This window comes from Eptesicus fuscus, chromosome 15 (genome assembly GCF_027574615.1).
Source record: "Eptesicus fuscus isolate TK198812 chromosome 15, DD_ASM_mEF_20220401, whole genome shotgun sequence".
In the NCBI taxonomy this organism is placed as follows: domain Eukaryota; kingdom Metazoa; phylum Chordata; class Mammalia; order Chiroptera; family Vespertilionidae; genus Eptesicus; species Eptesicus fuscus.
In genome coordinates this window covers 71397486-71410138 of record NC_072487.1, presented here as the reverse complement: position 1 = coordinate 71410138, position 12653 = coordinate 71397486, and the positions used below count along the sequence as shown (strand labels likewise).

The following is a 12653-nucleotide window of genomic DNA, read 5'->3' as shown; positions in this document are numbered from 1 at the left end:
CCTATAAGTTGAGATCCTGGATAGTTGCTTTGTGCAGGGAACCAAAAGCAGTCCTGTGGATTAGGGTATATAGAGAGAATGTATTTGAGACATAGAGGAATGAGGGAAGAAATGACTAGAAAGAAAGGTACAGAAAAGACAGGTCATTAAGATGCTCAAATGCCAATCTAAAGAATTTGGATTTTATTGTGTAAATGGTTAGTATTAAGTCATAGGATACTTCTTTTTTTTTTTTTAAGGCCACCAAAAATTTTGGTTGCCTCCTCTCAAAAAATGTGGGGGAGAAAGAGAGAGAGACAGACAGACAGAGACAGACAGACAGACAGACATAGGATACTTTTAAGTGGAGTAATTACATGGTCAGGTTGCATTTTAGGAAGCTCTATGGCTATAAAGCTCAGGATGGATTGGTATGGACAAGGCTCTAGGACTGGCTGGGTGGGAGGCTGTTTCTTAGCGCAGGTAAAAGAAAGCAAGGCCTGGACAAGGCAGCAGGGACTATGGGAATAGAGGGCAGCACAGAGTCAGGAAATGGCAAAGAGGTAAAGTCAGTGGGACTTCAGTGAGAGGAAAAGTTGGGGATGCTGCCAGTCTCTTAGCCAAGATGATGGCGCCTGAGGAGAACAGGCTGAGAGATGAGCCACTCTGAATTTGATTTGGGATCTGTTGAATCTGAGATGCATGTGGAACTGCCCAAGTGGTCAGAGGAAATGGACCCATGAGAACCTCTGGAATCAAGTTCATCACTGTAAAGCAGTCCCCTCTCTGCTAGAAACCCAGAGTGTGGCATTTATAATTGGCCATAGCTCTTTCCTACCTTGCCAGCTTCTGCGCTATCCCACTCCCCCAAAATGCCTTTACTCTTGCACAACTTGAGTGCAAGTGAGTTCCTGCTGTCATGAAAAGGCTTTTCCCAGATGATGCATGACCACCTCCTTTTCTCTTCTCAAATATTGAATCAAATTTATGGTGCCCATTTTCCTTAATCAGGCTGTTATCAGACAGTGAGCCTGGGTGAATTTGATTTAAAGCAGATTGTAGCACCAGCCAGTGACTGCTCCTGGCCCTAATCAAGACTCCTTCACTCTCACGAGAAGATGTCTTGCACGAGATGGGCCTTAATGGGCACTGTATCTCATGAGCACTAGCGGCCCCTCCCAGATTCCCTGCTCAGACCCTGGCTATAAGATTCAGGAAACACACACTTTTCTTTTTGCTGTGATCATGGGAGCGCTGATGCTGATGCTATTAATAATGGTAATAGTTAAGAATTATAGGCTGTTGATTGTGCCAAATTCTACCTTAAGTGCTTTACAAACATATTTTAGTCCTCACACCACCCTAAGAGGCTGCACCAATATTATTCCAGTTCTTCAGGTGAGGAGCATGAGGTTCAGAGAGGTGAAAACTCAAGGCTAGGAAGCTAGAGAGAGCTGGAGTTGAGATTATTGCCTAAATTGGTTGTGCTCCAAAGCCCAGGCTCTTTGCCATTACCCTATACTAAATTCACTAACGGTCTCTAAAGTGTGACTTTCTGGGGTGTGTCCTGGAGCTACAGTCTTACTTTTAGTCTGTGTGGGTGCTCAGAGGCAGTTCCTTTAAGGTTGTGGCTGGTGACTGCTCCCGGGAGTTAGGTGCATTTAGATGAATGAAAAAGAGACAGCTGGCCTCTCCGCCCCGTAATGGGACATAACTTACATAGTGTCAGCTTCAATTGCTGACTGAATGGTCCAGTGGTTTGGGGGATCCTGACAGGAATGTTTTCCTTGTCCTAGCATGCTTGTGTAATGGGAACCCAGAAGAAGAATGGGTGTTTTTGTCCAACTTTCTGGCTTTGAATGCTGATAATTTGTAGACAGGGAATACAGGGGCGATAGAACTGTGGAGTGGGCAGATGTGGAGGAGGCACGGCTGCAGGAGAAAGCCGGCCCATGAAACAGAGAACAATTTGTTTATCAAGGGGTGGGATGCGGGTGTGGAGGAAAGCTTTGCAGTCGGGCTGTGGATAGTGAGTGGGGGCTGCTGGGCTGGCTGCCATTCCCCACCACTGCTGCGGGTCCATGGTGGTAGCCGGTCCTAAGAAATTTGGAAAAGAGAGATGTGTTTTCCCCAAGAGAAAGGGCAGAGCTGGGGCATATGCTCAGGCCAGACACTCAGGAGCTCTTTTGTGTCTCTTAGTTCAAGACTCGGCCAGGAACCAGATTGGCGCTCCTGGCTAGGGGTCTGGCTGGTAGCCACACACCTGCAGGTGCTGTAGTGCCAGAGTGAGCTCTTGGGGCAAGAGGTTGCTGATTGAGGGTGAGTGTGTTATCTTTGCTTGCTACACTGCTCGGCCACCAGACAGATGCTGATACTGGTGCTCAGCCTACACCCCCCCTTTTTTGTATCCTACCCCATGCCATCCCTGCCTCACCCCTCCAAGCAGATACTAGCGGGAGTTTGCACTAAAGACCTTTTCCTCCCCAGAACAGAAGTAGCCAACCAAGTACTGTGATGAGGAGGGATCCTCACTCCTGGGCACAGTGCATCACGGAAGCCCTGCAAGGCAGTTCTGAGTGGGGCCCTGCCTGAGTTCCTGTGGGAATACAGAGGCCCTCTGGTCCCCTGTGGTAGCCTTTTGTAGTTACCAGTTAAGAGCAAGGCAGTCAGAGAGTAGACGGTGTAGTGCTGAGAAAATGGCAGGTTTGGAATTAGAAAACTTGGGTTTAAACCTTGGCCTACCACCACTTATTTAATTACTATGTAACCTTGGGAAGGTACCTCTTCTGCTTCCTCACCCTAAACTTGAGGTGATATTACTTATCTCACAGGTTATCAGGAGGGCAAAATGTAAGAATGCAGTAATCTCTGATCCTTTGTTTCCACTGTGAACAAGGAGGATTATAGCATCCATTTTGGGGATTTATTGGGAATGTACAGTGGAATAACATATGTAGACTATTTAACAAAGTGCCTGGCAAATAGCAAACAATCAACAAATGGTACAGTGGTAGATAAGCTTATTTATAGTGGTTATTCAATATACTAGTATTGAAAAAAAATCCGCATTATTAAGCGGTACAGCTAGTAAATTTGCCTTATCAGTCAGTCTGGGAAAATATCATAAAGTCATAAAAGCCATTGGGTCAGAGAGAAATGGAATCAGCCATTGAACTTCAGATCAGCAGACTGACTGGGAGCCTAACCTTGAGGCCGAGGGTCAGAGATCCGATTGGAAGGAGCTGCTGCTGCGACTCCCCCTGGTGCTTGAGAAGTGCAGGTGCTGCTGGACCTGACCAGAGCCAGGCTTTTCCCAGGGAAGAGAAATGGCCAGCTTGCCCCAGAAGCCAATCCCTTGCAAAGCCTACAAAGTCAATGCAGAAAGCAGTAGTACATCCCCAGGTGTCCTGGACCCTTCCCAGTTAGGACCTTCTTGCCTGGCATGGGGCTGTATGGTTATGTTCAGTACCAGATCTGAACACAATTACCAGGCAGCAGCCTTAGGCCGAGTATCTCTGTGGCTGAGATGCATCTAAGACCTGTTTGGAATGCTCCTTGGCCCACAGTCCAGCCCACCCCTGGAAGGGTGGAGGCTGGCCTGACCCCAGCTTTTATAAATGCTGGCTTCCCCATTAAGCCTTCACCTCCTTGGTTTGGTGATATTTCTATCTCTGTTATCAAACACTAGAGGCTCAGTGCACGAATTCATGCACGGGCGGGGTCCCTCAGCCTGGCCAGTGATCGGGGCTGATGGGAGCTGTCTCGCCCAGTCTCAATCGGGGCCGGCCGGCCGGCGGGGGGGTGAGGTGGGGGGAGGGACGGTGGGAGGTTGGCTGTGGGAGTGCATTGACCACCAGGGGGCAGCTCTTGCATTGAGCGTCTGCTCCCTGGTGGTCAGTGCGCATCATAGTGACCAGTCGTTCGGTCGACCAGTCGTAAAGGTTGCTTAGGCTTTTATATATATATAGACTAGAGGCCCAGTGCACGAAATTCGTACAGGGGGTGTGTGTGTGTGTGTGTGTCCCTCAGCCCAGCCTGCACCCTCTCCAATCTGGGACCCCTTGAGGGATGTCCAACTGCCCATTTAGGCCCGATCCCACCTGGATCGGGCCTAAATGGGCAGTCGGACATCCCTCTCACAATCCAGGACTGCTGGCTCCCAACCACTCACCTGCCTGCCTGCCTGATTACACCTAACCGCTTCTGCCTGCCAGCCTGATCACCCCCTAACCACTCCCCTGCCAGCCTGATTGATGCATAACTACTCCCCTGCTGGCCCAATTGCTCCTAACTGCCTTCCCCTGCTGGCCCAATAACCCCTAACTGCCCTCCCTTGCCAGTCTGGTTGCCCCTAACTGCCCTCCCCTGCTGGCCTGGTCACCCCTAACTGTTCTCCCCTGCAGGCCTGGTCCTCCCCAACTGCCCTCCCCTCCAGGCCTGGGTCCCCCCAACTGACCTCCCCTGCAAGCCTGGGTCCCCCCCAACTGCCCTCCTCTGCTGGCCCGGTCACCCCTAACTGCCCTCCCCTGCAGGCCTGGTCGCCCCCAACTGCCCTCCCATGTAGGCCTGGTCTCTCCCAACTGCCCTCCCCTGCCGGCCATCTTGTGGCAGCCATCTTGTGTCCACATGGGGGCAGGATCTTTGACCACATGGGGGTGGCCATCTTGTGTTGGAGTGACGGTCAATTTGCATATTACTTTTTTTTTAATTTATTAGATAGGATTCCCCTCTATGACCAGGGTATTAGTCCCCTATCCGGGCTCCTCTTTGCCTAAAACTTGGTCTTTCCTCAGGGAGCTTACACTTAATCTAAAGAAAGGAGTTCTCTGCTAGAGGATGTCACCTTAGATACCTGAAAAACCAAGGCCTTGGGAAATTGGCCCTGGTTCCAAGTTCTAGTTCTGCCACCACCTAGCTGCATGCTGTGGACCAGTCCCCTCTATTCTTTGAACTTCAGTTTCTTATCTGTACAGGGGTGATGACAATCTCATCTCACCTGTAGGCCTGAGAAAGTTAAATGAGATAATGCACACAAAGTGCTAGCACAGAGACTGGCCTGGCACGGAGACTCAGTTAATGCTTCCCTTCCTCCCTAGCTGAAGTCAAGTTTGCCAATAAAATATGTCACTGTGCATAACCTCAGCCCTGCTGGCATCAGTGAACCTACGTTAATACAATCAGCAGCTTTCTGTGCATGTGGCTGAGGCTCGCATAGAATCACAAGGCAGCTGCCACTGAAGCTGAAGCTGCATCTCAACAGTAGCCGTGTGTTAATGATGTCATATTTCTCCACACTTACATCCCAAACTCCTCTGTCCCTTGTTACCCGAGCAGGCAGGCACTATTGTACAGAGGAGGACCTCAAAGTTTAGAGGGGTCACATTACTTTCCAAGGGTCAGCTTTTTTAAAAAATCCTCACCCGAGGATATGCTTTTATTGATTTTAGAGAGAGGAAGGGAGAGAGAGAAGTACCGATGTGAGAGAGAAACACTGATTGGTTGTTTGCCATACATGCCCCAACAAAGGATCAAACCTAGGTATGTGCCCTGACTAGGAACTGAATTCACAACCTTTTGGTGTACAGCAAGCATGTCAAACTCGCAGCCTGCTGACCGCTTGCGGCCCACAACAAATATTTTTGTGGCCCAGCCAATATAATGGTATGTAAGAAACGTTTTAATAAAAATTTCATAACTTATTTTTTGTAGTATCCTGTTATACATAATTATTAATAATGAGCTACAACATTCGCTAATGACTGATTACTATAATTGTGTTGCATTCATTCTCTTACGTGCCTTATGTGCAGGCACACCATTCCTCTCCACTAATACTAGCAGCGAATATTTTAGCAGCCAATCGCCACACCATTAGTCTTGCACTGACTTGTTTGGCATGCGCAACAGGAAGTATTTCACTTTCGGAGAACAAGAAAAATAGGTTTATTTGTGTTATGCTTATTAATTTGTGCAGTTATTTAGTGTCTGGTAAGTTAATGTTCAAGAAAAAAATATTAATTTTTATTAAAATGTTCTATTATTTTATATTAACAATTACTCATTTATTTCAGCCCTTTGTATTCAGCATGTCTCTATAGAAATAAACCTACGTTTCTATGAAAATTGAAGCTTTTGTTTTTTTGTGGCCCACATAAATTTAAACCTTGTTTATTTGGCTGTGTTAGCCTTTTGAGTTTGACATGCTTGGTGTACAGGATGACGCTCCAAGTAACTGAGTCACCCGGCCAGGTCAAGGTCTCATAGCTTTTACATGATGGAACTGGATTTAGATTTGATCAACCCTACCTGACTTTAGGAATAACAGCTTGTATGAGCTGCCTTGCATGGCCTCTAGACAAACCAGGGACCCCCCGTCCGTCACTAATAGTTCTGGATTCCATTTCTCCCGAGCTCAGCCTCTTTCCTATGTCAGATGCCTTATAGAGTTGTCAGAAACCTGCCTTCCCTGGCCTGACCTCTGCTGGCATCGGAGCCCACTGTTCACACCTGTATCTGTTCCCCAGATTCAGTGATGAAGGGATGGAGGTGATCGAGCGGCTCATCTACCTGTATCACAAGTTCCATCAGCTAAAGGTCAGCAATGAGGAGTATGCTTGCATGAAAGCAATTAACTTCTTAAATCAAGGTGAGTGGCTTGGGTGGGAAGAAGGGGCCTTTTTTTTTTTTTTTTTTTTTTGCCAGTGAACATTTTCCCTGTTTCATGCCCCCCTTTACCCTCAGCACTGTCACACAGAATGTGACACCCCATGTGGGTACCAGTCTTAGAGGGCCTATCATCATTGTGCCCCTCTGTAGTGCAGGGCGTGCTTTGGTTTTTTTCTTCAAACCTAAATGCCACAGTCTCTATAACTCATAGCGGAAGGAAGAGGATTCGCTTTGTTTAGTCAATTTCAATGCATTCAATGCAGACACCAAGGACAGTACATGCGTCATTTAAAATATGTACCAAGTTCGCCAGTGACTGAAGAAGAGCAGAGTGACTGATGAACCTATTGGAGATAAGGCCTCTGCGACAGGCTGGCCGTGCGTCTGAGTCCCCTTCAGGGCAGAGTGGGGTTCACCAAAGCTCACACCCGCATAGCAAGCATGGCTTTTAACTAGAAGTGTGCTGGATGTGATTAACGTGGAGTATTCCCTGCGAAGTGTGGCTTGGTAGCTGCTGGTAACCAGAGTACAAAGGAGAATTTGTGTTCTCTTTTTTCCAAAGCGGCGTGTGAGTGCTCTGCTCTGAGTGGAGCTGGGCTCTTTTGCTGCCTGTGACATTGAAGTGCTCTGTTCTGTAGTCAGTTGCCCTGTCCAGAGACTCTCGGCCCTCCTCGTTGCTTACTCTTCCCCCCTTCCCCTCCCCCCCACACACCTCCTCCTGCTTCTGCACCATTCATACATTGATCTGTGTGTCTCCCATAGGCCAGGCCCTGTGGTGACCATTAAAAACATTGAAAAATAAAGTAGATTCCAGGTTTCTGGCCTCAAGAAATATACTCTGATGGCACGTGACACATTACTGGAGCCTCAGATCGGGGGAGATAAGTAGCAACTACCTGGAGGAGAAGTCTTAAGTTGGGCTTCAAAGGCTGGGAAAGATTAATATGTAGAGTATCCATACTCTCTATATAAAAAAGGGGTTAGGTGTGTATGAAAAGAAATGAGAGAGAACTCTTTTCTAGAGTAGTATGAGCAGAAACACAGGAGAGCATGTGAGTATCTGTACAAGCATGAATGTGTAGGTGTCCGCACAGTTCCTGATTGGCTCCAGCAAAGGGCAAATTTAAAGATACGGTGAAGGATAAATTAGGAAAGGTAGATTGTCAGATAGTGAGTGGTTCAGCATCTACTGGTGCCTGTTTGTGTCAAGCCCTGTACTGGGAAACCAGGTATGAAGTTGAGAAAGATACCGCTTAGTTCTCAGGGGCTCAGTCTAGTGGTTGTCCTGTATATTTTTTTTTCTTCTTTATCTGATTCTCTTCCCTTATTTAGAACTTGGTTCCTCCATGTCATAAAGAGAACAGATCCTCTGTGTGGCAGTGTTTAATAACTTCTCATTGAAATATGCATCTATTCAAGGAGTTGGTATTTCCTCCACATTAGAAAACTCTCTCATATCCTGTGTGGTTTTCTTCCCAGATATCAGGGGTCTGACCAGTGCCTCGCAGCTGGAACAGTTGAACAAGCGATACTGGTACATTTGCCAGGATTTCACTGAATATAAATATACACATCAGCCGAACCGCTTTCCTGACCTCATGATGTGCTTACCTGAGATTCGGTATATTGCAGGTAACATTCTGGGTGCTGGCTTTCCACCCCTCCTTGCTTCTCTTAGCTTGTGTGAAGGGGATGAGACAAGCAGTGTTTTCAGATCCTCATTCCAGGCCCAAGACCAACTGCGTAAAAGCAGTCCTACCCTTGGCCTCGGTTTCAGTCCACGCTGTAACGAGAAGTGCGAGTTTTCTTTGTGGGGAGGAGGATCTAGCATTTCCTCAGCGCCTATGCTGTGCAGGGTACTTTGTGGCCTTTATCATTGAACCTCAGAGCAAGCTCTGCAAGACTGGTGGTTGGTGGTATTATGACTCAGAGTTTCTCAAATTAACTGTTCCTGGATTGTAAACTGTGAAAGGGTAGATTTTATGGTATGTGAATTAATTATATCTCAATTTTAAACATTAACTTTGTTTCATAGAATTGCCTCTAGGTTTTTAGGGGATCATTCATTTAAAGCAATATTTTAAAAATAATCCTCAAATCCTGTGTTTGTAAAGGAATGTTTGTTGTTGTTCTGTGGTCTTGACCCCTGCAGAGTTGGATATTTAAATAGGCCTGAGATGGAAAGGCCTGGTTTTGGTTGTCATTGCTGCTTACTTCATTGGTAGAGATAGTTGTTTGTAGTCACCAGCACTGACCCGGGTGCTCAGAAGTGGAGCTCTAGACAGAGATTGCTCATGTCACGTTCAGCACTACAAGTTTGAAGGGAAAATTTTTCAGTTTGACAAAGGAATTTTTATTCTACTTTTTGGGCCCAGAGTAATCTACAGATGTGAACTGGAGCTCAGCTGTTAGAATTTTAAGGATGTTTTGATATTTATGTCTCAGCATTTTCAAAGTGATATTCTACCAGATGAGATATTCATCAGGCACTCTCTTAAATAAACAGAGCGGGCTTCTCAGCCCTGGCAGCATTTGGGCTCACTGGGTAGCTTTTAGAACATACCCGAGCGTGGGTTACATCTCCAGAGAGCCTGATTCAATTGGTGTGAGGGGGCCTGGGCATCAGTATTTTTTAACTCCACAGGTAACTCTTGGTGCGTCAAGGAGAATCACAGCCCAATATTTATTGTCTACCAGGTGTACCGGTTAATAATGCGGATTTTTTTCAAAAGATGGAGTTACACATACGTTTATATGTGATTTGATATGTATGCTATTTTGTTGTATTGACAGCAAGCTTCAAAACTTCATATGTCAAATTTGCTGAAGGTGTGAACATCATAGATATTTTTACACTTAAAAATGTCGAATTTTGTGCCAAAAAGCATTTGCGGGAAGTTTTAATTCATTACTTTATTTTGAAGAAAAGTGCTGCTGAAAGTGATCATATACTTCGGGAAGCTTGTGGTGAACATGCTCCATCTCAAGATACTTGTGAATGCTGGTTTAAATGCTTTAAAAGTGATGATTTCGATGTGAAAGACAAAGAATATCCAGGTCAACCAAAAAGTTTGAAGACCAACAATTACAAGCATTATTGGATGAAGATGGGTGTCAAACTCAAAATAACTTGCAGAAAGATTAAATGTTGCTCAGCAAACAATTTTCAATCATTTACAAGCGATGGGAAAGATTTTAAAGGAAGGAAAATGGGTGTCACATCAACTGAACGAAAGACAAATGGAAAACCGCAAAGTCATCAGTAAAATGTTGCTTCAACGGCACGAAAGAAAGTCTTTTTTGCATCGAATCGTGACTGGCAATGAAAAGTGGATTTATTTTGAGAATCCCAAACGCACAAAATCATGGGTTGATCCAGGTCAACCATCAACATCGACTGCAAGGCCAAATCGCTTCGGAAAGAAGACAATGCTCTGCGTTTGGTGGGATCAGGAAGGTGTGGTGTATTATGAGCTTCTAAAACTAGGTGAAACAGTTAATACTGATCGATATCGACAACAAATAATCAATTTGAACCACGCTTTGATCGTGAAACGACCAGAATGGACCAGAAGACACGGCAAAGTAATTTTGCTTCATGATAAGCACCATCACACACTTCAAAACCAGTTAAAGACACGTTAAAAGATCTTGCCTGGGAAGTATTAACCCACCCGCCGTATTCACCAGACCTTGCTCCTTCAGATTACCACTTGTTCTGATCGATGGCCCACGCTCTTTCTGAGCAGCACTTCAAAACGTACGAAGAAGTGGAAAATTGGTTCTCTGAATGGTTTGCCTCAAAACAAGAAAAGTTCTATTGGGACGGTATCCACAGATTACCTGAAAGATAGAGGAAATGTGTAGCTAGCGATGGACATTACTTTGAATAAAGCACTTTTGATGTTTCTCTTGAAATTATCGTGTTTTCTTTGATTACAGAATCCGCATTATTAACTGGTACACCTTGTACACTAGCACACCGAGTGCTCTGAGAAGGCCTCCAGTAAAGAAACCTGTAGGTCCTTTTTAACCCTGGATTTCTCAGTACTTTTACTAACCCATTATACTACTCTGAAGAGCAATTTTTATAGAATGATTGAGCATCCATCAGGAAAAAAGAGAAAACAGGATGTAAGTTTCTCATGGTATTTTGGCTTTAAGAGGACATCTAGGAATCCCTCTCAGTTTCAGATTCCTCATCTGTAAAATAGGGGTAAAAAGTAGTATCTGTCGCACAGAAATAGCATGAGAATTAAGTGAAATGATGCATTTAAACACCCGGCACAGAGTAAGTATTCCCTGGATAATAACAATGATTATAACTTTTCACCCAGTGGGCCTGGGTATCAGGACGTTAGCCAGTGTGTGTCTTTGTGATACTCCTTGTACTTTCCTTGCCCCAGGCACTCAAAAAGGCCACCTCTGCTCTTCAGCCCAACTAGAGGGACATGCTCTTCCACTAGCAGCCACTGCTAACTCTTGTTTTCCCACTTTGTCCCCAGGAAAAATGGTGAATGTGCCCTTGGAGCAGCTGCCCCTCCTCTTTAAGGTGGTGCTGCATTCCTGCAAGACAAGTGTGAGCAAGGAGTGAGCTGTTCCCAGCGCCCCTCCTCAGGCCAGCCACAAAGCCTTGGGTGGGCGGGACAGGCTCCAGAAGAAAGAGCCAGAGACCAAGGTGGAGGCTATGGGGGCAGCAGCGTTCCCGTTGCCTCCATAGCAAGAAGAGTGTTTGTTTGTTTGTCTGTTTTTTTAAGCTCATTTTTCTATATATTTATTTCACGACAGAGTTGAATGTATGGCCTTCAACATGATGCACATGCTTTTGTGTGAATGCAGCCGATGCATTTCCTTGCAGTTTACAGAATGTGAAGATGTTTAATGTAACAGTGTTGTCATTGTTTAGAGATAGTTCTTTTGTATTTTGCGGGAGGGTGGGATGGGCTGAGATGACTATTTCCATAATGTTGACAAAGACGACTACCTCAGTGGAAAGGGAGGGGTGTGACCATGCCTCCCTTTTCCACATGTTCTCAGCAGACTCGTGCATTTGTCTGTCAGAGAGCAAACTGCCTTTTTCTAGCCACAGAATTGCCAGGTGAAAGCACACACCATAAAAGGGCAAAGTGGTGCCAGGAGGTTCTCTGAGCAAAGTGGGGGACCGAGGCAGGAGAGGAGGATGTAGAATATCTCTTTCCTTTGGAAAGCATGAAAATTGAAAGTGGGGCACAGCAACCAAACCTTAAGTTAGGTGTCCGCCCTCCACCCAAGGCCTCAGGGCAAAGGGTTTCTGCTCTCACACCATGCTGTGGGCCCCTCTCCACCATCTGACCCACCACTGCCACTGCTGACTTCACCCAAGCCAAGTCCTGGCAATCACGTCATCCTTTGGACTTGCCTGCCAGCTTTGCTGGGACTCCCAGCTACCTAGCTTCCTTACCTGGATCTACCAAGGCCTACCTTCTTCGACTCCTTGCCTCTCCCTTACACATTCGACTTCCTATTGGCCCTCTGGAAAAAACAGCTAAGCAGAATGTCATGCTCTGAATCCTGGTGCCCACTACTGGTCCATTTTCCTGTCACCTTGCTTTCTTCAAGGGGTAGTGGAACAAAGTCCACACTGCTAAAAGTCTAAACACTCCTCCTTTGGAGTCCTCTGTTTCTCCCCCCATCCCATCCTTTCCCGCCCCAGGACTGAATCCAAAACCTGCAGTCTCTTTTTTAAACAGTGGAGGGCCATTCACCCACCAGAATTTTTGCCCTTACATTCCACTCCAAGTTCTTCTCGTCTCTCCAGAATGAGACCAGGATTCCTCAACAGAAAGCCCAAGGCCCAGAGTGGCCCAGCTGACCAAGGCCTGGAGGGGAAGGGGGGCTTTAAACTACCTCATGTTCCTAAGGGCCTGGCTGTCCCCTCCAGATGATGGCCTGGGCCCCTTGTTCTTTCACTACCTGCCCCACCTAGTCCCAGGAAGTGTTCCTTCCCCTCTTGGCTTTGGCCAGCAGCC

The 12653-nt window shown here is 46.3% G+C and overlaps 1 protein-coding gene across 1 annotated transcript in view; it reads left to right on the top strand.

The window, feature by feature from the left end:
* The window catches only part of NR6A1 (nuclear receptor subfamily 6 group A member 1), a gene marked incomplete at its 5' end in the record, with an annotated part of 28324 nt that extends 16841 nt beyond the window's left edge, over positions 1 to 11483 (top strand). The window contains 3 exons of the mRNA XM_008155279.3: positions 6504 to 6625; positions 8125 to 8277; positions 11151 to 11483. Of these exons, the coding sequence (XP_008153501.2) occupies positions 6504 to 6625; positions 8125 to 8277; positions 11151 to 11239 (364 nt within the window). The remainder of the gene's footprint in view (positions 1 to 6503; positions 6626 to 8124; positions 8278 to 11150) is intronic.
* Positions 11484 to 12653: the final 1170 nt, after the last annotated feature.